The following is a 24,850-nucleotide window of genomic DNA, read 5'->3' on the forward strand; positions in this document are numbered from 1 at the left end:
TACTAGGTATCCCCAGAGCCTCCTTGAGGCTGAACACCCCCAGCTCCCTCAGCCTGTACTCACAGCAAGGGTGCCCAAACCACCCAATCATATTCATGGCCCTCCTCTGGACCTGCTCCATCATGTCCATGTCCTTCCTGTATTGAGGGCTCCAGACCTGCACACAGTACTCCTGGTGAGGTCTCACCAGAGCAAAGTGACAGAATCACCTCTCTGGATCTGCTGGCAACACTGCTTTTGGTGCAGCCCAGGATGTGATTTGCCTTCGGGGCTGCAAGCTCACATTGCCTGCTCATGTCCAGCTCCTCATCCATCATCACTCCAAAAGCATTTTGTGCTCTGCAGCTGTAACCTCCAGACCACTGCAGCCCAACCACCTGAGCCCACAGACATTTGTTAGTGACTCAGGCTCACAGCCACATTCTCTGTACCTGTGTAACAGTCAGCATTCAACTGTGCCTCCTAACCAAACCTGTTTCACCATCCACACAACTCACTGCACACCCACCCAGCTGTCAGCCGGCCCTAGTGAAAAACTGGGAACTCTCTAAATGCCATGGCAGATGGCTGAGGTCAGGCACCTCCTACATGCAACTTTGTTTTCCTACTCTGTGCATGACTTTGTTCCTCAGCTAAAAAAAAGCCCAACAGAAATCCTGCGCCGCAATGGACTATACAATGTTCATCTTTCTGCTCCCATCAGGCTTGAGGGGTGGGCCCAAGCCAACCTCATGATGCTCAACAAGACCAAGTGTAAGGTCCTGCAATTGAATCAGGGCAATCCCAACCACAAATCCAGGCTGGGCAAGGAGTGGTTCAAGAGCAGCCTAGAGGAGGAGGACTTGTGGGTGTCAGTTGGTGACAAACATGAGCCAGCAATGGTCACTGCCCAGAAGGCAGCTGTGTGCTGGGCTGCATCCAAAGCAGGGAGAGCAACAGGACAGGGAGGGGATTCTGCCACTCTGCTCTGCTGAGACCCCACCTGCAGCACTGTGGCCAGTTCTGGTGCCCTGCCCCCTGCCCTCCATAGTAAGAGGGACATGGAACTGTTCAGAGTGGGTCCAGAGGGGGCTGGAGAACTTCCACTGGGGGAGAGGCTGAGGCAGCTGGGGTCATTCAGCCCAGAGAAGAGAAGGCTCCAGGCACACCTAACAGCAGCCTTCTAGTACCTGAAGGGGGTTACAAGAAGGCTGCAGAGGGACTGTTTGCAAAGGCCTGCAGGGACAGAACAAGGGGCAATGGTTTAAAGTGACAGAGAGCAGATTTAGATTGGATGTGAGGAACAAATTCTGCACCACGAGGGAGCTGGAACACTGCCCAGGTTGCCCAAGGAGGTAGTTGAGGCCCTGACGCTTGGAGATCTTCAAGGTGAGGCTGGACAAGGCTCTGAGCAACCTGACCTAGGAAAGGATATCCCTGCTGACTACAGGGGGTAGAACTGGATGACCTTTGGAGGGCCCTTACAACCCAAACCATTCTGTGATCGAAAGAGCGAGCGTGCAGAGTCCTATGAACTGCCAGACAAGTAACACATCTGCTCCTACCCTACCTTTTGTCATGCCCCTCAAAAAGAAGCCAGCAAGCCTGAGAATTAGTGTGGAGGGAAAGGTTGTCCCTACCTGTAAGCTTCATCCAATGACATGTCCATTCTCTTCATGATGTAGGCGATGGCGATGGTGGCAGAGCGTGATATGCCAGCCAGGCAGTGCACCAGGACGTGGCCGTTTGAGGCTTTGGCCTTCTCTGCACAGCAAAGAGATGAGCAAGTGTCAAACCCAGCAGCAGTACAGCTTGCACAGAAAGCAGTGCCATGCATAGCTGGTTCAAAGCAGCCCAGGCCCCTGCAGTGCTTCTGGAAGCATTGCACAAAAATCCCTTCTTTTCTCTAGCACTGCACAGCTAAAGGGTAGAGCAAGCTGGTGAGGAAGCTTACTGCACCTTGTAATGGACACACAGACAACCCTCTTTAGATGGCTGTGAGAGGAGACTGTTCCCAATTTTACCACCTCCCAGGGAGGTGGTAGAAGCTTTATCCCTGGAGGCTCTGAAGTCCAGGCTGGATGTGGCTCTGAGCAACCTGATCTAGTGTGAGGTGGCACACTAGATCAGGTTCAGATCACAGACACTAGATCAGTTCCAACCTCCCTCCATGGCAGGGAGGTTGGAACTAGATGATCCTTGAGGTCCCTTCCAACCCTAACAATTCTATGATTCTGTGAGGAGCAAGCATTCCTGCTGGAACCACTTGGCCAGTCCAGATCTGGCTAGATCACTTCTCAAAACTGAGGACAGGGTCTGGGTTGCCCACTCATCTAATTCTGAAGCTGTAGAGCAGGCATCTACTGGGCTGCCAGGAAGCAGAGTTGTGCTCTTTGAAGGGGTCTTTATTCCACAAATCCTGGAGCATGCAGTGGCAGAATCTCTCCCTGATATTTTGCTTTTGTGTTTACCAAGTACATAGATAGATCCATACCACCCAGAGAGCATTCAGGTCTTCTCCAGCCAAAAACAGCAAGGCAGACAAAAAAGGGAATCCAGAAACTGTTTTAAAGAGAGCAGTAAAATTTTCTCCTCACCTATAAAATCCACTGATTTATCCAACCAGGGCAAAATCTTCTCACAAAAGCTGTCATTCACAGGCACTCTCAGGAAGTGGGACTCTGGAATAAAATCTGGCTTTGGACAAGTGTTGCTGGCGTTCAGTACGTAGCAAATATCATTCTGCTGCATCAGATCCTGCCAAAACAGAGGGAGATTAAGCCCAGAGAAGTCAAACGAGACCTCTGACACATTACAAAGCTAAAAGCCAAACTGCAGCTGGTGGAGGAACTGCTCCAGGTGGATTTTTGTGTGTAAAAAAGACATTTTACAGAGTTATTGAGGCTGGAAAAGACCTCTGAGATCATCAAGCCCAGCCTATGAGCTAACACCATCACATCAGCTAAACCGTGCCACCAAGTGCCACATCCAATCTTGTCTTAAAGGCCTCCAGTGATGGTGACTCCACCACCTCCCCGGGCAGTCCATCCCAGTGCCCAATCAGCCTTTCTGTGAGGAAGTGCTTCCTAATATCCAGCCTAAACCTCCCCTGGCACAGCTTCATACCATGCCCTCTTGTCCTGTCACAAGTTTCCTGGGAGAAGAGCCTGACCCCCACCTGACTACAACTTCCTTTCAGGTAGTTATAGAGAGTGATGAGGTCCCCTCTAAGTCTCCTCCAGGCTGAACACCCCCAGCTCCCTCAGCCTTTCCTCATCAGACTTTCCCTCCAGCCCCCTCCCCAGTCTGGTTGCTCTCCTCTGGACCTGCTCCACCACCTCATATCCTTCCTGAAGCGAGGGGCCCAGAGCTGCACACAGTGCTCAAGGTGAGGCCTCACCAGTGCCGAATACAGGGCAGAATTCCATCCCTACTGCTGCTGGCCACACTATTCCTGATCCAGGCCGGGATGCCCTTGGCCTTCCATGCCCCCTGGGCACACTGCTGGCTCAAATTCTCCAAGCAAGGTTTAATGAGAGCCCCAACAGTGTGTGCAGGTAACACAGGGAGTACAAAGCCCATGGAAACCAAGTTAACAGCAGCAAGAATGGCAGAATGCTTCCTGCCACAAGGAAGCACCACCTCATGGAATGAAGTTTGTGCTACTTAAATCCTCACCCTGCAAGCTGACCAGCTAACCAGACACTTCCCACAGGGAGTTTGCTGCCCTGAATATCTATTTTATGAATCCCTTATCTAAGACTAAGCTTGCTCCAGCACAGATACTGGTGAGACACACTAAAAGAAATTGAGGCTTCCTGCAGTCACCTCTTACAGTGTTTGCAAAGTGCTTATCTCTAAGGAAATGCACAAAACTCATTCAAAGCCTTGCAGGGAAGAGCTGAGCAGGAGATGAAGACCTTGAATGAGACCATTTTCACATGACACTAACTGCAGCTTTACAGGAATTCTGCTTCATGCTTTACAATCTAGTTGCTTACATTCTGGTGTCCCCAGCAGAAAAAGGGCACACAGCTGGTGGAGAGAGTCTAGAGGAGGCCACAAAGATGATCCAAGGGCTGGAGCACCTCTGCTATGAGGACAGGCTGAGGGAGCTGAGGTTGTTCAGCCTGCAGAAGAGAAGGCTCTGGGGGGCCTTAGAGCTGCCTTCCAATCACTGAAGGGATCATCCAGGAAGGCTGCAGAGGGACTTTTCATGAGGGTGTCTAGAGACAGGACAAGGGGGAATGGTTGGAAGCTGAGGGAGAGCAGGGTTAGACGGCATCTGAGGAAGAAGTTCTTCAGTATGAGAGTGGTGATAGGAATAGGCTGCCCAGGGAAGCTGTGGCTGCCTTCTGCCTGGGGGTATTGAAGGCCAGGTTGGACGTGGCCTTGAGCAGCTGAGTCTAGCTGAGAGGTGTCCCTGCCCATGGTAGGGAGGTTGGAGTGGATGAGCTCTGAGGTCCCTTCCAACCTGAGCCATTCTAGGGTTCTCTGGTTTAGATCACTACACTGAACCAGTGTCTCCAAAGCACCCCACCTGCTGTTGCCACTGCTTCAAGGTGAGTGGAGAAAACCTGAAAGAGTAACTAGGAAATGGTGTGCAGGGTCTTGACCTTTATCATGGGTAAAGAAGGGAGGCAATGAAGGCATCTCTAACAAATGGACTGGCACGATGCATGTTTCTTCAGAACATGGCCAAGGGATGCTGTTAGGCTTGGTACAATTAGAAGAATAGAAAACCTCATGACTTTTCTTTAGAGCAGAAGTGCTGCTGGGCTGCAGAGTCCAACCACCACGATTCCACAGGGGTTTGACATGGAACTGAGTCTCCAAACAAGAAGAGAAAGGCTTCAGACGCCAAGCCTGAAACCTCTGAGCCAGAAAACCACCCAAAAATGTGTTAGTGCTTGTCTTTGAGGCTGAAGAAAGAAGTTCTGCTTCCTTCTGTTGTGAAGCATCAATCATTCCTGTGCCACATGCTCCCATACAATAACCATAACAGTGCCTTCTTTGTGAGGCACCCAAGGAGGACCAAGTGAATTACGATGGGAGGAAGCTCCAGAAATCCCAGTGCTAACAGCTCGGTGAGAAGCAGGTAAATGCTCTTTTGTCAGCCTATTTACACTTTATGACTTGTTTAATCTGAAAACTAATGGCACTCTAAAAATGTTATTTTGCTCCAGGAAATAAAAATCCAGGGCTGGAAGAAAATTAAATAGTTCAGCAAGTAGCAAAGCAGAAAAGGTTCACAGCTTAAATGCTGGGACAAAACATGGGGTGTAGGTAGAAAGCTCCTTCAGGCCTACAACCACAGGTTGTTTTCTCTTACTTTAACCTGCAGAAGGAACACTGTCACTCCTGTGTGGGTTACAAGTTAGTTTGCCTTTCTTTCACATAGCCCAACAAAGACCTTTAAAAGGACCTAAATCTCATCAGGTGTAGTAAGTCAAAAATCAAAACTGTCTTGCATACAGCTGAGAAATCACAGAATAGCTTGGGGTGGAAGGGACCTCCAAAGGTCATCCAGTCCAATCCCCCTGCAGTCAGCAGGGACATCCCCCACTAGAGCAGATTGCTCAGAGCCTTGTCCAGCCTCATCTTGAAGATCTCCAAGGATGGGGCCTGAACTATCTCCCTGGGCAACCTGCTGCAGTGTTCCATCTCCCTCGTGGTGCAGAACTTGTTCCTCACATCCAATCTAAATCTGCTCTTCTCTCATTTCAAACCACTGCCTCTGATCCTGTCCCTGCAGGCCTTTGCAAACAGTCCCTCTGCAGCCTTCTTGGAGCCCCTTCAGGTACTGGCAGGGTGGCAGATCTAAAATGCAGTGCATTTGTTCTAAGTCAGGTGAGAAACCTAAATACACAATTAATAATACATAGTGCATAATTAAGCCAATATGCCAGGGTGAAGCCCTCCTCCCCTCTCCCCAGTCCAAGCATTCAATGCGAGCTTCTGAAGGCTGCTGGAGCTTCAAGTAATGAGCAGGGCTGTCAGATGAGCTGGGAGGCAACAGGGCACATGCAGCAGCAGGAATAAAAATTCCCTTCTGAAGGGATTTGAGATGCAGGAGTTGGTCCTCCTTATGGAGACAAACACCTGTGCATGTGTCTAGGAATAAAGAGCTGCAGCAATCTGAGACAAGCTCCTTCAGCACCCTACAAAGTGCTGCATTTGATGGCTTTGGTGACTGCTGTAGCTCAGCCTAAATATTTCAGGCTGTTCTTAAGGAACAGAGACTATTGACTGCACATCTCTTTAGGAACAGGAAACATTCCTTAGTGCAGTGCTACCACAAAATGTCACTGATTCTCCAGGTCTGACATTTCATTAGGTGCACAAATCTTTGTTGGCAGTAGTCCCTCGCTGTACGAATCGTGGCAGTCAAGTGGCATCTTTTACAGCACTTGGAGGAAATACAAAAGCTAGACAACACCTGAAGGATGCCACAGGAAGGCTGCAGAGGGACCTGTCCTGAGGGTGTCTAGAGACAGGACAAGGAGGAATGGTTTGAAGCTGAGGGAGAGCAGGGTTAGACTGAATCTGAAGAAGTTCTTCAGTAGGAGGGTGCTGAGACTCTAGAATAGGCTGCCCAGGGAGGCTGTGGCTGCCTCCTGCCTGGGGGTGTTGAAGGCCAGGCTGGATGAGGCCTTGAGCAGGTGAGTGTAGTTGAGAGGTGTCCCTGGGTGTGGTGGGGAGGTTGGAGGACATGAGCTCTGAGCTCCCTTCCAACCTTCTTTTGTCTTACTCTGTTATCATAAATGTGTTAATATCCAAGACCTGCCAAAGCAAACCAGCCAGAGCTATGCACAGGAACGTAGCTGCCCTGCTGTGATGGCAGATTTGATAGTGGTGGACAGGTTACTGAGGAAGGTACCACAGCATCTCCAAGACAAAGGAGCAAGGAGCCCAAGGTTCATATCATGTGGCATGTAGATTAATTATGTGGTCTTGTGTATCAGACAGATTTCCATGGCTTATTCCAGACAGCTATTACCTTTATTTACTGTAGATGTTTAGTAGCTGTAAAGATGCCACATGACAGAAGCGTGGAGGAAGGTCCAAGGAGGTGAGAGACTCATCCAAGTGAACAACATGGCACCCAGAACGCTCACCTTGTTGAGGACATCCCGCTGGCACCCAAGGTAGAGGTGAGGCAGGATTCTGGTTGGGCCAGTGTTGGAGACAGGTAGGCAGGGCTGAGAAATACAAGTAGGGATGAGCGTGGATTTTCCTTCACAGAGGCCCGGGAAGGAGCTGGAGAAGTCAGCAAATCCACCTAGGAGAAGAACAGGATGGATTGAATCCACAAGCAGTGCTGTAGGGCTTGACCAGTCACTGGAAAGCAGCATCTGTGGCAGGAGATGGGGAGGTATTAAAGGGCAGCACAAGGAAAAGTTTTCTCACTGTAAAGGTGTCAGAGCCCTGGAACAGGCTGCCCAGAGTGGTTGTGGAGTCTCCTTCTCTGGAGATATTCCAAGCCCACCTGGATTTGTTCCTGGTTGACCTGCTTTGGGTGATCCTGTTCTGGCAGAAGGGTTGGACTGAATGCTCTCTGGAGGTTCTTTCCAACCCCTAACATTCTGTGACTCTGTGAGCCTCTTCCAGAGGTGCCATGAGTGTGCAGAACCATCCATCAGCAAGCAAAGCCTGCCTGTGCATTCCCACTCTGCTTGGAATGTTCCTCTCTTTCCATCTCTCAGAAGTCTTTGGTGCTTTTTCTCATAATTAGTGATATATGGAAATGAGACTTTAAAGCCACAGCACCCACCACAAACCTTTTCCATTCCACCCCAGCAAGCTCCTTTCTGAGCACCTCACCCTGTGTTAGGTCTATAATTAGACTTCATTAGGCCAAAGTACTGTTTGCTCAATTTGGCAAAGCCATCAATATGTTCTTATTGATGTTTGCTTTTCACCATGTTCTGACAAAAGCCATCTGCTTTTTTCCAAGCCTATCTAACACCCAAGCTCAGCCTATACTCATACTTCATCTTTGCAAACCAGACTGGAGAGCCACTGGAGGAGGCAGCTGCTTAAAGCAGCACCTTCTGGGCTTTTCTTGACTGTTCTCATAGAATCAGAGAATTGTTAGGGTTGGAAGGGACCTCGAAGATCATCCAGTTCCAACCCCCCTGCCATGGGCAGGGACACCTCACACTACAGCAGGTTGCTCACAGCCACATCCAGCCTGGCCTTCAAAACCTCCAGGCATGAGGCTTCCACCACTTCCCTGGGCAACCTGTGCCAGTCTCTCACCACCCTCATGGGGAAGAAGTTCTTCCTAACATCCAATCTGATTCTACCCATTTCTAGTTTTGCTCCATTCCCCCAGTCCTATCACTCCCTGACACAGTCCCTCCCAGACTTTCTTGTAGCTCCCTTCAGATACTGGAAGGCCACAATGAAGTCTCCTTGGAGCCTTCTCTTCTCCAGACTGAACAGCCCCAACTCTCTCAGTCTGTCCTTATAGCAGAGCAGCTCCAGCCCTCTGATCATTCCCATGGCCCCTCTCTGGACATGTTCCAGCACCTCCAGATCCTTCCTGTAACAGGGGCACCTTTTTAACACCCACGAAGTGAAGTATTAACCTGCTGAATCTGCCAGGTGCCAATGTCTGCAGATAAACTGTTTTGTCAAGGCTTGCACTGCCTTTGATTGAATTCTGCCTATTCTTGGAATTTTAAAAACTCTATCTTTAATAAATAGGGGGGGGGGGGGGGAACCCCCAAAAGAAACCAAGTGAAGAACCATGTGTGTATCAGCTCAGTGAACAAAAGAAGCCACACCAAGCAGATTTCACAACAAAAAGCTTCACCAGCAGCAATCCCTGCTCAGTATTACAACATGAAATTAAAAAAGGAAATCACTTGCATCTATTCTTAGGGAACTGATCTGAGATTACCATGACTATGAGGCTGGACTGCATGGCAGCAGTGGGGAGAATGCTGTGCTAAGGCAGTGCCCATCACAGACCCACAACCCTAAGCTGAAGGTTCTAGGCCAGGGACACAGTAAAAGCTTGGCTCTGCACTACAATCCTAGAATGGCCCAGGTTGGAAAGGACTTCACAGCTCATCTCTGCCAACCTTCCCACCACAGGCAGGGACACCTCTCAACTAGACTAAGCTGCTCAGGGCCTCATCCAACCTGGTCTTCAACACCCCCAGGCAGGAGGCAGCCACAACCTCCCAGGGCAGCAGAACCTCACCACCCTCCTACTGAAGAACTTCTTCCTAGATCCAGTCTAACCCTGCTTTCCCACAGCTTCAATCCATTCCCCCTTGTCCTGTCTCTAGACACCCTCAGGGAAATTTCCTCTACAGCTTTCCTGGATGTTCCCTTCAGCTATTGGAACGCAGCTCTAAGGTCACCCTGGAGTCTTCTCCAGGCTGAACAAGCCCAGCTCCCTCAGCCTGTCCTCCCAGCAGAGGTGCTCCAGCCCTTGGATCATCTTTGTGGCCTCCTCCAGACTCAATCCAACAGCTCTGTGTCCTCCTTCTGCTGGGGACACCAGAACTGGAGGCAGGATTGGAGGATTCTCACAAGAGTGAGTGAAAAATGTGATCAACAAGCCTACACTGCCTTTGCTCTGGGAGAATTTCTTACCACTTCTTTGTAAATGAAGTCATGAAATGGAATAAAATTAAGATGAGAAAAATGTGTTCACATCACTTCCTGTGTTCCCTGAGAGCCTGGCAGCTGCAGCTTGCTCAAAGCAGAATCCCAGCAATTGCTCTTTGTGCCCACAGCCTGGCAGCAAAGCCTGCCACCTTCTCCAGCTTCTGGAGACCAGAAGGGCAGCTTTGGACTGTCATAGTAAGCAAACATGGCTATCACAGAATCACAGAATGTTAGGGGCTGAAAAGGACCTCAAGAGGTCATCCAGTCCAACCCCCCTGCCACAGCAGGATCACCTATGCCAGATCACACAGGAACTCATCCAGGCAGGTCTTGAATATCTCCAGAACTCCCTGGGCAGCCTGTTCCACTGTTCTGTCACCCTCACAGGGAACTAATTCTTCCTCCTGTTTCCATGGAACTTCCTATGCCTCAGCTTCCATCATTGCCTCTTGTGCTGTCATTGGGCATCACCCAGCAGAGCCTGGCTCCATCCTCTTGGCACTCACCTTTCACATATTTATCAACAGGGATGAGATCACCTCTTAGCCTCCTCCTCTCCAAGCTACAGAGCCCCAGCTCCCTCAGTCTCTCCTCATAAGGAAGATGTTCCACTCCCTTCATCATTTTCATGGCTCTGCACTGGACTCTCTCAAGCAGTTCCCTGAGGTCCTTCTTGAACTGAGAGACCCAAAACTGGACACAATATTCCAGATGTAGCCTCAACAGGGCAGAGTAGAGAGGGAGGAGAGCCTCTCTCAACCTACTGACCACAGCCAAGTCATTTGAGGGCTTGCAGAACTGAAGCTTTCCCACCTGCCACCAGTGTCCATCTGACAGCAGAGTCCTGGGACCTACTGCAGCCTGAGCTCCCAAGGGCCTTTCCTGAATAGCTGGGGCTCACATGGCACTGCTGCTTGGTCACACCAGCAAAACCACAATCAGCTCAGCTCAACCCAAAACTGCTGCTTGGGGACAGACACTAATTTGAGGCTCTGCACTGGAGCAGTGCTCACTTCCAGAGGGCTTACAAGACTTTCCATTATTTTTCATTTAATTACTCCTTTTGTGTAACCTTATTGAAGCTGACCAAGAAGCTTAGACATCTTTTGTGGGTGACAGCAGAGAGACAGACATCATGGCAGCTCCTGGGAGCTTGGCTGCCCTAGAAGTCCAGGCTAAGAAAAGTCTGTGAAGTGTTTTACACAATATCCTCATGGATCCAGCTGGCCCTGCAGCTCTGCATGCCCCACACAGCATGCCCAGGAAGATCCTGATGGAGAAATAGAGAGACAGTAAACGTGTCTGGTTCTTAGAGGTCGTGGAGGCTGCTGGAAAAGCCCAAGGACAATGCACACTGGTAAGGGAGCAAAGCTTGGCTTTTCTCTCCGGGGCCATTTCAGTCAGATGCTCCTTCCCAGCCCCACTCTGGATTCTGGCTGTTCAGGAAAGGCAGGCCAAAGTGTGGGGGGAAATTGTTTTAAAAAATCAGCTTTATCCAATGAATCCATGAAAACAGACTAGGTGACAAAATTAATAGATGAGGGGCGAGCAACTGATGTCGTTTACCTGGACCTGAGCAAAGCCTTCGACACTGTCCCGCACCACATCCTGGTCTCCAAACTGGTGACACATGGGTTTGATGGGTGTGCCACTAGATGGATAAGGAACTGGCTTGATGGCCGCACCCAAAGAGTGGCTGTCAATGGCTCCATGTCCCAGTGGAGGCCAGTGACAAGTGGAGTCCCTCAGGGATCAGTCCTGGGACCTGTCTTATTCAACATCTTTGTGGGGGACATGGACAGTGGCATTAAGTGCACCCTCAGCAAGTTTGCTGATGACACCAAGCTGTGTGGTGCAGCAGACACGCTGGAGGGAAGGGAGGCCATCCAGAGGGACCTTGACAGGCTGGAGAGGTGGGCACAAGCCAACCTCATGAAGTTCAATAAGAGCAAGTGCAGGGTCCTGCATCTGGGTCGAGGCAATCCCAGGCACAAATCCAGGCTGGGCAGTGACTGGCTGGAAAGTAGCCCTGAAGAGAGAGACTTGGGGGTGCTGGTGGACAAAAAGCTCAACATGAGCTCTCAGTGTGCACTTGCAGCCCGCAAAGCCAATCAGATCCTGGGCTGCATCAGGAGAAGTGTGGCTAGCAGGTCGAGGGAGGTGATCCTCCCCCTCTACTCAGCCCTGGTGAGACCCCACCTGGAGTACTGTGTCCAGTTCTGGAGCCCCTATTACAAGAGGGATGTGGAGGTGCTGGAAGGTGTCCAGAGAAGGGCCACAAGGATGATCAGAGGGCTGGAGCACCTCTCCTATGAGGACAGACTGAAGGAGTTGGGGCTGTTCAGTCTGCAGAAGAGAAGGCTCCGAGGTGACCTAATTGTCGCCTTCCAGTATCTGAAAGGGGCCTACAGGAAGGCTGGGGAAGGACTTCTCAGGATCTCAGGTAGTGATAGGACTAGGGGGAATGGAATGAAGCTGGAGGTGGGGAGATTCAGGCTGGATGTGAGGAGGAGGTTCTTCACCATGAGAGTGGTGAGACCCTGGAATGGGTTGTCCAGGGAGGTGGTCGAGGCCCCGTCCCTGGGGGTGTTTAAGAGCAGGCTGGATGAGGCTCTGTCCAGCCTGATCTAGTGTGGGGTGTCCCTGCCCATGGCAGGGGGGTTGGAACTAGATGATCCTTGTGGTCCCTTCCAACCCTGAATGAAACTATGAAACTATGAAAAAACTTCCCTGCTTTCCCCACAAGGCCTAAGTGTCTGCCAGTTCATCAGTGTGAGCTCAGCAGCAAACACAATCATTTTAAAGCAGGGAGTGGAGAAGGTCTAAGATCCAAGTGGTGAGTCAAAACCCAAAGCCCACGGGCATGTACTAGTAAAGGGCTGCAAGGTGGAGACTTGGGAGCTGGTAGATTTGGCAGAAGATTCCAATGACCTGAGTTACATCCACCCTCATTAATGGCTCCAATTACTCATCCATTTCAATATAGCCATTTAGGATATTGGGATCCCTTTGGCAAGGAAGTGAAGACTCAAAGAGCAGCAAAATTTACAGCTAGTCCTACAAACCAATGTTTAGAGCCTGTCATTTTAGGTGAGCCTCACCCACCACTGCATCCCCCAAAGGTATGTAGTGGAGTGCATTCACCTTTACCTTTTTCTTTCTTCTCCTGACAGCAATTCAGAATCTGTTTGGCTGTAAATATTGGGCAGTGCTAAGCACCCAACACACCACTGCCTAAAACTACTCTGAAGAAAATCAAATCCACTTCAAACAGCACTGCAGCTAAGAGAAAATGCATACAATTAACCTTTGCTTTGCCTCCCCCCCCCCCCCACCATCACATCAGAGGCTCTTACTGCTGGGACTTCACAGCACTTCCACAGGCACATTCCCATGGAACATTAAATGTTTATCTAAAAGCTGCAGTATAGATTTTTTTCCCCTTGCCCTAAGGAAGGCAAGTTGTAAACTTTCTGACTCACAAAGCTTCATGAGTCTACAATCTTTCACTGTTGAAAGGAACTGCAGACCTCCACAGGCCCTTACCATTGCAGCATTCCAGCTCTGCTCTTGCAGGGCCACTTGCCATTTTCCATGACACAAGCTGAGGCGGGAGAGCCCCAGTGAGGAGCACTCCTTCCCCTCCCCCACGCTGCATCCCCCCTCTCATCAGCCACAGCCCTTCCACTGCATTCAATGTTCGCTGGTTTGGGAAAGCCAGGGTTTGATTACGGCAGCACTCAGAAAGTGGCCCCCTCCTGCCGGTGTGTTGCAAGCACGGTAGCAAGGGAAGCTCTTTTGCCCTGGAGGGCTGCTTCTGCCTTTGGTGAGCCAAGGTTAATAGGCAGGTTAACTAAACAAGGTTGTGCGGGGAGAAGGAAGTCAAGCCCCCTCTCTCCCACCCAAGTGGCACACAGACAAGTCAGACCAAGGAGAAGTAAAGAAACAACCCTGCACACTCACACTTGCCCTAGCTGCCTCTTTCTCTTTTTTTCCCCCCTGCCTTTTAAACACCCCCAACCCCCACCCCTACCCAAACCCTTTCTGCCTTTTTTGTTCCCCTTTATAAAACCCCACACCCTAGCCAAAACCCTACTCTTTTTTTCCCCCTTAAAAAACCTCCCAACCCTACCCAAACCTTTCTGCCTTTTCCCCCCCTTAAAAAACCTCCCAACCCTACCCAAACCTTTCTGCCTTTTCCCCCCCTTAAAAAACCTCCCAACCCTACCCAAACCTTTCTGCCTTTTTCCCCCTTAAAAAACCTCCCAACCCTACCCAAACCTTCTTTCTGCTTTTTCCCTTTAAACCCCCCAACCCTACCCAAACCCCTTCTTTCTGCCTCTTCTTTTAGCCTTTAAAAAAACCCACAACCCTACACAAACCTTTTTTCCCTTTAAAAAAATACCCTGTAACTCTACCCAAACCTTCTTTCTGTCTTTTTTCCCTTTAAAGCCCCTCCCAACCCTACCCAAATCCCTTCTTTCTGCCTTTCTTTCCCCTTTAAAAGAAAACCCAACCCTACCCAAACCTTCTTTCTGCCTTTTTTCCCTTTAAAAAAGAAACCCAACCCTACCCAAACCCCTTCTTTCTCTTTTTTTTCCTCCCCCCTTTAAGCCCCCACCCCACAACTCTACCCAAAGCCTTTCAGCAGCATTTCAGTCAATGAAGTTTCACAAGCATCCAGAGGCATCCAAAACAAAAGCGAACTTACCGAAGTTATTCTTGGGTTTAGGGAATGTTGTGAGAGCTCCACACTGGTCAAACTCTGCTGGCTCTCAACAGACAGGGAGTGGATACACAGCTGAAAGTAATAAGCCCTGCTCCCATTCTGCCAGTGCTTGACACCATCAGGGCTCTGAGCTAATGCTCAGAGCTGCAGCTGAAGTACAACAGGGTGAGGCCGTTCACACAGTGCTGCCTGCAGCCAAGGGTCCCAGGAAAAAATGATGGAGAGGCTGGTTCAGAGCTGAGCTCCTCTCTGGCTCTCATCTCCTTCCACGGGTTGTGAGACCACTTGGAGAATGCTACACTCCCATGGCAAAGTTTTTACCTCTTCCATTAGAGGCTTGCTTCTGATGGCATCAACCAGGCAAAGTATCAGGGAAGCTGGCAGCAATGTGCAGCTGTCCTTTCCTCCCTAAATGCTGGCAGGGGATCTGACAGCTCATTCTCACTGTAATTATTGCAACTTGCAGAGAGTTTGATGATCTTCCCTGGTGGCTGCCATCTGAAGGTGCGTTCTTCTCTTTGAGGCACTGCAAAGACTTACAGGGAACATCCAGAACTTCAGGCCGCTCAGACCAGGAGCTCCAAATCCAAATGTACAAGGTGTCAGGATGCGAGACAGGAATTTATCAGACAACACAAACCACAGCTACCTCATGCCAATTTCCAGTCTGAGCTGGGTATCCTCCAGCTTGGCACAGGGGACTGCAGAAGTGGGGAAAAGCTCAGACTCAGAGCCCTGGCCACTTGGAGACAGCAATGACCAGCTCTGTCTGCCAGGTAATATTCTTCAGATTTCCTGCTTCTCTGCCACCAGGAACAGTTTTTCTGGTGACATGGCAGGGAGAGAGCTCTGGGCTTCTTTCTGTCCAGCCTTGCTTTAGTGAAGGGGCAAATGCACCCTGGAGACACTGGCATTTTTACATTGGGATTCCTTTAAATGGGCTTCCAATTGCAAATGTTTTTAAGAGAAATGCCAGCATAAAAAAGGCTGACAAAGATTTCCTTCTCCTTGCATCTTCCATGCAAGTCTTTCATTTCATACATATAGAATCCTAGATTGCCTCAGGTTGGAAGAGACCTCAGAGCTCATCTCCTCCAACCTCCCCACCACACCCAGGGACACCTCTCAACTACACTCAGCTGCTCAAGGCCTCATCCAGCCTGGCCTTCAACACCCCCAGGCAGGAGGCAGCCACAGCCTCCCTGGGCAGCCTGTTCCAGAGCCTCAGCACCCTTGTCTTGAAGAACTTCTTCCTCAGATTCAGTCTAACCCTGCTCTCCCTCAGCTTCAATCCATTCCTCCTTCTGCTGTCCCTAGACACCCTCAGGAAAAGTCCCTCTGCAGCCTTCCTAGAGGATCCCTTCAGGTACTGGAAGGCAGCTCTGAGATGCCCCTGGAGTCTTCTCCAGGCTGAACAACCCCACCTCTCTCAGCCTGTCTTCATCAGGACTCAGTCCAACAGCTCTGTGTCCTCCTGCTGGAGACACCAGAACTGGAGGCAGGATTGGAGATGGGGTCTGAGCAGAGCAGAGACAAGTGTCAGAATCTACTGATCGAAGGTAGGCTGAACATGAGCCTGCAGTGTGCCCAGGCAGCCAAGAGGGCCAATGGCATCCTGGCCTGCATCAGGAACAGTGTGGCCAGCAGGAGCAGGGAGATCATTCTGCCCCTGTACGCTGCACTGGTTAGGCCACACCTCGAGTCCTGTGTCCAGTTCTGGGCCCCTCAGTTTAGGAAGGAGGTTGACTTGCTGGAATGAGTCCAGAGAAGGGCAACAAAGTTGGTGAGGGGTTTGGAACACAAGCCCTATGAGGAGAGACTGAGGGAGCTGGGGTTGCTTAGCCTGAAGAAGAGGAGACTCAGGGGTGACCTTATTGCTCTCTACAACTACCTGAAGGGAGGTTGTAGACAGGCAGAGGTTGGTCTCTTCTCCCAGGCAACCAGCACCAGAACAAGAGGACACAGTCTCAGGCTGCACCAGGGGAGGTTCAGGTTGGATGTTAGGAAGAAGTTGTATACAGAGAGAGTGATTGCCCATTGGAATGGGCTGCCTGGGGAGGTAGTGGAGTCACCATCATTGGAGGTGTTCAGGAGGAGACTTGATGGGGTGCTTGGTGCCATGGGTTAGCTGTTTGGGTGGGTTGGATTGGTTGATGGGTTGGACACGATGATCTTGAAGGTCTCTTCCAACCTGGTTTACTCTATTCTATGTATAATCCCCTCTCTTGCCCTGCTGCCCACGCTCCTCTGGCTGCAGCCCAGCACACAGCTGCCTTCTGGGCTGCTTGAGGACACTGCTGGCTCCTGAGGAACTTCTCAGCAACCAACACCCCAAGTCTCTTTCTTCAGAGCTACTCTCAACCCACTCTGCACCCAGCCTGGATTTGTGCCTTCCTATGCTGGGGAACACCAGGTATTCCAAACCTTGGATCATGGAATAAGTTCTTTACCATGAGGGTGGTGGAACACTGCAACAGGTTGCTCAGGGAGGAGTTTGAGGCCCCACCCCTGGAGACACTCGAGGTGAGGCTCTACAGGTTTCTGGGCAAGTTAATCTGGTTGAAGATGCCCCTGCTTACTGCAGAGGAGACTGGACCTTTGGGGGTCCCTTCCAACCCAGACCATTCTATGATCTTTGTGACCCTCTTAGGTGAGGGACAGGTCAGAGGTGAGCAATGGTTTGCAAAGTTTCAGCAGCAATGTTGCCTTTTGCAACAGTCCCTGGCTAATCTCTCACTGCTCCGTTTCCAGGACCTTTGCCCAGTGGCCCTGAACTCTGCTGACTCCTTCCATACTCACCAAGCTTGTGAGCTCATTCCCTGTCCAGTCCACGTCACCTGCACTCCTCACTGAGCTGAGCATTAATAATTCATGCATTTCTTCTTGTCACACTGCCTTTGTGCTCTCTAGAAGCTTACTAGAGAGCTCTTGTGTTAACAAAGTCCATTCAGTAACTCACTGCTGATGTTTCTCAAAGGCAGGAGGGCTCAGCAGGTAGTTCACTGCCTGGACCTCCATTACCTGTCAACACTGCTTTCTGACAGGGTGACAGCACTCACAGCCCAGCCACACGTTTGAGAGGAAGGCCTACAGCTCCCCTGCTCAGTGGTCCTGCAAGTACAGAGGTGGGCTTCATGCTGGGCAGCTAGAAAATCTGTCATTCTCTGCTAGTAATTCTCTGACAAGCTGTGCAGTAAGCAGCACAGAGAATTTTATGGGACCCCTGTTCAAGAGTGAGGGATCACAGCTTCATTTCCAACCATGAAGCAAGTTTTCTACAAACAAGGCTGCAGCATACACAACCCTGATTAAATCTGCAGTCCAGGGGGATGCTCTGTAATGAAAGACATGGCTCCAGTTTTACAAGGACTAATAGTGATGGGAGAGGAACAGCTTTAAGCTTGAGGAGGGCAGATTTAGACTGGAGATTAGAAAGAAATTCTTTAGAGTGAGGGTGGTGAGACCCTGGAACAGTCTGTGGATGCCCCCTCCTTAGAGGTGTTCAGGGCCAGGTTAGATGAGGCCTTGAGTAGCCTGGGCTAGAGGAAGGTGTCCCTGCCCATGGCAGGGGGTTGGAACTAGATGATCTTTAAGGTCCCTTCCAACCTAAACCATTCCAAGAATCTCTGACTTACAGGCATGTACAAATCTACTCCTCAGCACACAGGCACTGAGGGCAGGTTAAAGCTGTACAGGCAATTCTGGTAGCTCACAAAAGGCTTCCAGTATGTTTAATCCCTCTTCTGCCCAGACACCTCATTTGCTGGTACATTTGCTGGTCCTGCAGCACTAAAAAGTTCTCAGAGAGTTCAGTGAACCTGTTTCTGTGATTCTGTATTACAGGACACTGAAGCTTAGCTTAGTCCTTCTTGGACATTTACCATTGCTCCACATCCACCCCAGAAGAATTATAGACTGGTTTGGGTTGGAAGGGATCTCTTAAGGTCATGTAGTCCAACCCCCCTGCAGTCAGGAGGGACATCCTCAACTAGAGCAGGTTACCCTTGTCCAGCCTTACCTTGAGTATCTCCAGGGATGGAGCTTCCTTGGGCAACCTGCTGCAGTGTTCCACCACTCTCATAGTGCAGAACTTGTCCCTCACATCCAATCTAAATCTGCTCTTCTCTCATTTCAAACCATTGCCTCTGGTCCTGCCACTGCAGGCCTTTGCAAACAGTCCCTTTCCAAACAGGGAAACAGGGCTGTTCAGCCTGGAGAAGGCTACATGGGAACCTTAGAGCTGCCTGCCAGTACATGAAGGGATCTTCCATGAAGGCTGCAGAGGGACTTTTCCTAAGGGTGTCTAGAGACAGGACAAGAGGGAATGGTTTGAAGCTGAGGGAGAGCAGGGTTAGAGTGGATCACAGAATCACCAAGGTTGGAAGAGACCTCAAAGATCATCAAGTCTAACCTGTCACCACAGACCCCATGACTAAACCATGGCACCAAGTGCCACGTCCAATCCCCTCTTGAACACCTCCAGGGACGGTGACTCCACCACCTCCCTGGGCAGCACATTCCAATGGTGAACGACTCTCTCAGTGAAGAACTTTCTCCTCACCTCCAGCCTAAACTACCCCTGGCACAGCTTGAGACTGTGTCCTCTTGTTCTGGTGGTGGTTGCCTGGCTACAACCTCCCTTCAAGTAGTTGTAGAGAGCAGTAAGGTCTCCCCTGAGCCTCCTCTCCTCCAGGCTAAACAATCCCAGCTCCCTCAGCCTCTCCCCGTAAGGCTTGTGCTCGAGGCCTCTCACCAGCCTTGTTGCCCTTCTCTGGACACTCTGGATCTTAGGAAGAAGTTTATATCTTATCTAACTCAGTGGAATAGATGTGGGGAGTAGGAGTGGGGTTAAGCCTTCAGTCCCCACATTTAATTATTCCATGCAGTCTTACAAGTGAAGAACCAAACCAAACATTTAAATTCCTGAAAACATTCCCCACCAGATCATATAAATATTTTTATGAGGTTAGATCAAGGGCTTAAACTAATTGGTAAAGGGTTCCTTTGAGGTCCTTACATTAGTTAGTTCAATGAAAAACACCCTCCAGGGCAGAGCATACCTTTAAGAATAACCTAAATAAAAAAACCCCAGCACCTCCCTGAGTGCTCACTAATGAGGGGAAGGAGGAAGAACAGATGCAGGCATTTCAGATATTTGTTAATTGCTGCTTACTCTGTTCCAACCAAAAGGAAAAAATAATAATAAAATAATATTTTCCTACCCCAAAATGTTTAGTTAAGGTCAGTATTGGAAATAAACCAGATTTGAGTGGCACAGGGAAAGCTCAAGTCCAAAGGTTTTGCTTTTTACACAATGCCCTGACCTCCCTTCTCTTTATGGGCCATAAACATTAATGAGTCTTCGTCAGCAGCTTGCTGAGACAACACATTTTATCTGGCTTCCTAGAGCCACCTATCAAAAACCTCCACAGAACCCTCCAGAAGACCACATCTAGCACCTTCTCCTTCAACCCACAGCCCAACAGGCTGTCTTTGTAAAGTGGATAGGGTTTCAAATGGATGTAAGACAACAAGGAGGCTGTGAAATGTATTTTCTCGTGTAGATATTAAAACCAGAGCAAACTCTTAGTAGAGAAGGGAATGCCTGAGAGCTGAAGGAATACAGTTGGCATTCATCACTCTGCTACCAATTCATCTTAGCTGGGGGCATTTCCTGCAACAAGCACCTGTGAAAAACACTTTCCTTGGATTGCCCTTTTGTTCTCACCCTCTTCTACCACTGATTTTCCAGCCACAAGCTGTTTCTGCACTCAGAAATATCCTCAGCACTATCAACTCAACAAAAGAGAGGATTCAGTTCTTCACAAATGCTTCTGACAAGCCAAACCAAACCCCCTCCTTTCTGTAAGAGCTTGAACACATTGGAGTCCCTTTCCACAAAAATGATCAGGGGGTTGGGGCCAACCTCTGCTACGAGGACAGGCTGAGGGAACTGGGGGTGTTCAGCTTGGAGGAGGCACAGGAGAGACCTGATAGCAGCCTTCCAGTACCTGAAGGGGGCCTACAGGAAGAATGGGGAAGAGACTGCAAAAGCCTGCAGTGACAGGACAAGGGACAATGGCTTCAGACTAGAGAAAGGCAGATTTAGATTGGATATCAAGAAGTTCTTTACTACGAGGGTGGTGGAACACTGGAACAGGTCACCCAGGGAGGTAGTTGAGGCTCCTTCCCTAGAGATATTCAAGATGAGGCTGATAGAGAGGCCCTGGGCAACCTGATCTAGTTGGGGATGTCCCTGCTGACTGTGGGGAGGTCAGACTGGATGAGCTTTGGAGGTTCTTTCCAACCTGGATTCTTTCCTTCCCCCTCTAACATCCAAATGAATCCTTACCAGCTGCACATGGCTAAGTTCACCTCTGCCAGCTGCTGTGCACTAGTGTCTTGCACATGGTTTAACTGGCATTTGCAGCATAAACAGACAACTACCATGAGCTAGAAATAAAAACACTAATTAGCCAATTCTCACAGTTTCATTGTGAACCATGCAACTGCTGTTTGCCCAGACCACAAGCTGAGGAACACTCCCTACCTGATGCTGTCCATTCCTACAGGCAAGTCTGAGGATGGAGACACTCTGATGATGAACTTCTAGAGGCTTCTCTCACATTTTTCATTTCTACTCCCACTCTTGTCTAGGCTGTTCCTCTTTGAACATCCTTGCTGCTATTCTCTGTATCATTTCTAGTTCTCTATGTCCAGCATGAGAAGGACACAGAGCTGTTGAAGCAAGTCCAGAGGAGGCCACAAGGAAGATCCAAGGGCTGGAGCAACTCTGCTGTGAGGACAGGCTGAGGGAGCTGGGCTTGTTCAGCCTGGAGAAGAGAAGGCTCTGGGGGGACCCTAGAGCTGCTTTCCAATACCTGAAGGGATCCTACAAGAAGGCTGCAGAGGGACTTTTCCTGAGGGCGTCTAGAGACAGGACAAGGGACACTGGATTGAAGCTGAGGGAGAGCAGGGTTAGACTGCATCTGAAGTTCTTCAGTAGGAGCGTAGTGAGACTCTGGAATAGGCTGCCCAGGGAGGCTGTGGCTGCTTCCTGCCTGGGGGTGTTGAAGGCCAGGCTGGATGAGGCCTTGAGCAGCTGAGTGTAGATGAGAAGTGTCCCTGCCTGTGGTGAGCAGGTTGGAGGACATGAGCTCTGAGGTCCCTTCCAACCTGAGCCATTCTAAGATTCTGTGATCACTTCCTTCATGCTGTCCAGCAGAGGAGAGAGATGGAAGACATCTCTCATGCAATTCATCTCTAGATGGACAGCAGAAGGACGGAAGTGATACTCCTCATTACTTGGCCTTTTAAACTCCAACTGGCCCCCAGCTCCTCCTTGCCATGAGATCTAATTCCCAGTTGTTAGGGAGCTGTGTCCCTTTCTATCATGGAAATAGTTTTGAATATTCTTTATTGCTCTGTGGAGCTTCATTGTGCTTCCAGTCATTACAAACCCTTCAGGACAGATGAACAGAGTGGAGTATTTGAACAATAACAGGGTTTCTTAAGAGACATGAACTGCTTCTAGGCTGGCGTGGTTTTAAAGTACCAGTTTTAAATTTAAGGGAGTGCAGATCACCTATTGCACCTCTTACAGGAAGCATTTGCTGTGCACAGACCCCAGACACTTGGTGGCTCACAGAGAGTTCCTTAATCTAACACTGTAGCCCATAACTCACAGCTTAGTTCACTGTAATCACAGATCAAACAAGCATCAAATGCACTGGTCCAGCTGCAGGAACTGTTCACCTTCTCTGTACTCACTTTGGTAACAGTTCAGGAAAAGTTTCTCTCACACCTCTCCCAGGGAGGTGACACACCTCCCTGTCACCACAAACCTTAGAGAAACCAGGCTGAGGGGATGCATCTCTCTGGAGTCCTTTCACTTTCCCTCATCATTATTCAGCCTAACACCAGTTAGGTTCTGGATACCCTTCACCAGGTCACTGACTGAGCCACTGCAGTGGATTCCCCACTTGTATTCCTCATTCCCTCTTCTTCCAGCATTGCATCTACTCTGTGCCCCTCTTTGTTCCTTCCTGTGAACTCTGGGTCCACAAAATTAACAATATAAGTGTGTGGAGTAGGGTTCAGAGGAAGCCATGAAGATGATCCAGGGAGCACCTCTGCTACAAGAACAGACTAAGGAGCTGGGCATGTTCAAACTGGAGAAGAGAAGGCTCAAGGCCTAAGATCAAGACCTAAGAGCAGCCTGCCAGCAGCTGAAGAGGGCTACAAGAAGGCTGCAGAGGGACTGTTTGCAAAGGCCTGTAGGGGCAGGACGAGGGGCAATGGTTTGAAATGAGAGAAGAACAGATTTAGATTGGATGTGAGGAGCAAGTTCAGCACCATGAGGGTGGTGGATTACTGAATGTTCAGGTTGCCCAGGGAGGGAGTTGTGGCCCCACCCCTGGAGATATTCAAGGTGAGGCTGGACAAGGCTCTGAGCAACCTGATCTAGTGGGGGATGTCCCCACTGACTGCAGGGGGGTTGGACTGGATCAGCTTTGGAGGTCCTTTCCAACCCAAACCATTCTATCAGTGTATGTTAACAGAACAGATCCTACATTATAAGGACCTGCATTTCTGTGGATGCTTTGACCTGGGATTAAAAACAAAAGACATGGGGGGTGAGGGAGAGCTACCTAGAGCACTACCAGTAAAGGAGATGAACTTTAAAAAGCCACAGAAAATAATCTCCATAACTCTGGGAGATCATTCCTCTTATTCTTATGTAGTAATTACCAATTCAGCAAGGAAGAGGTTTTCCTCCTAGCATCTACAATATCAAAAGACCAGGGAAGCACATTTCTTTTCCTATTGTTGACCCAGAAATGGCAGATGTGTCTAAAAAAACCCTTTAATCAATCTGCATTTACACAGCACAAACAATGTGATATACCCTCCCCTGCAAGAGGCAATTCCTAAGCACTGTAGATATTGAGAGTGTCACTAGGTGCATAAAGCAGCACAGAAAAAGGGGGGCTGGAGGTGAAGTTCATACCAGCACTGCTGCAAAGCCATGTACACATCTGTTACAACAATAACATTTTCTTTCTCCTTATCCAGGTGATTATTTTGTCCCACTTGTTTGTTTTTTTCTCTTGTTCTCATACCTGAAAGCAGATACACAGAGCTGAAACTCTTCTCCAGTTTGCCCAGGAGCACAGTAAGAAAGCAGTCAGATGAGAGAGAGGTCACATCTTTAGAGTTTTGGTCATACACCACCACTTCCTGCTTGCAATCAATCTCAATCTGAAACACAAGAAATACAGGATCAGATATGAAGGGGGAAATTATTCAAGCACTACTTCATCCTCTCTTAGGGTGCCCACATTTGCTCTGCAGCAGTTGGGGTACATGTACTGCATCCAGTACAGGAAGGATGTGGACCTGATGGAACAGGATCCAGAGGAGGGACACCAAAGTGATCAGGGGGCTGGAGCAGCTGTAAAGACAGGCTGAGGGAGCTGGGGATGTTCAGCTGGAGAAGAGAAGGCTCCAGGCTGATCTAAGAGCAGCCTGCCAGTACCTGAAGGGGGCTACAAGAAGGCTGCAGAGGGACTGTTTGCAAGGGTCTGCAGGGACACAACGAGGGGCAATGCTTTGAAATGAGAGAAGAGCGGATTTAGACTGGATGTGAGGAGCAACTTCTGCACAATGAGGGTGGTGGAACACTGCAACAGGTTGCCCAGGGAGGGAGTTGAGGCCCTGTCCCTTGAGATATTCAAGGCCAGGCTTGGCAAGGCTCTCAGCAACCTGCTCTAGTGGAAGATGTCCCTGCTGACTGCAGGGGGGCTGGAGTGGATGAGCTTTGGAAGTCCCTTCCACCCCAAACCATTCTAGGATTGTATGGTTTCTTAGACAGCTATATGCAAGCCAGTTTTTATTTTACAGTTAATACACCTGATGAGCTTTAGTTCCTCTGAGAGTCTGTAAACTGATCATTTGCTCCAAGTTGAAGCTTGCTCTGCAAATTTCTACTATTAGATAATTTTAGGTCACTTGTAAAATGCTTTACCTTCAAGTAGCTTGGCTGGTTTGTTTAAAGACTAAGCTTTTTAAAAGAAGGCCCTACCTCAGCTTCTGTTTCTGGTTGTTATTTCTGTCTAAAGAGATCTTAAATTGCCTCCAGCACACACATATTTTGGCCATTCAGACAACTTCATGTATAAAATATGCTTTAGATACTACTACTAGTAGTAGTAAAAAGCTCCAGTTTTCAACATCCCAAAGCAAGAATGTAATAGATTATTTCTGTATCCAGCATCAATGGATTAAAAAACCAAACCAAACCACACCACAATCCAAACCCTTCCAACTACTCACCCAAAAAGTGTTTTAAACAGCAAGTAGGAGTGAGGACTGACAGAGCTACAATTTCTTTGCACACTGTATGAGCACTTGCTAAGCAGTCCCTATCACCACAGACCCCAAAGAAGCCTTCCATGTTTAGCAGCAGAATGCTTCCTGCCTTCGTTGCACTTTGTTGCATGGGACTGTCTTGGC

General features: G+C 49.4%; 1 protein-coding gene across 5 annotated transcripts in view; it reads right to left on the reverse strand.

Moving 5' to 3' along the window:
- The window catches only part of DUSP16 (dual specificity phosphatase 16), a 76,207-nt gene that overhangs the window by 8,836 nt on the left and 42,521 nt on the right, over positions 1-24,850 (reverse strand). For all 5 annotated transcript variants that reach the window (XM_068162384.1, XM_068162382.1, XM_068162383.1 and 2 more), the window contains 4 exons: positions 23,458-23,596; positions 7,098-7,261; positions 2,577-2,736; positions 1,620-1,743 (listed from right to left, as the gene is read on the reverse strand). In XM_068162384.1, coding sequence (XP_068018485.1) covers positions 1,620-1,743; positions 2,577-2,736; positions 7,098-7,261; positions 23,458-23,596 — 587 coding nt within the window. The remainder of the gene's footprint in view (positions 1-1,619; positions 1,744-2,576; positions 2,737-7,097; positions 7,262-23,457; positions 23,597-24,850) is intronic.

This window comes from Melanerpes formicivorus, unplaced genomic scaffold, assembly GCF_026170545.1.
Source record: "Melanerpes formicivorus ecotype bairdi unplaced genomic scaffold, bMelFor1.0.p_v2 SCAF_64, whole genome shotgun sequence".
NCBI lineage: Eukaryota > Metazoa > Chordata > Aves > Piciformes > Picidae > Melanerpes > Melanerpes formicivorus.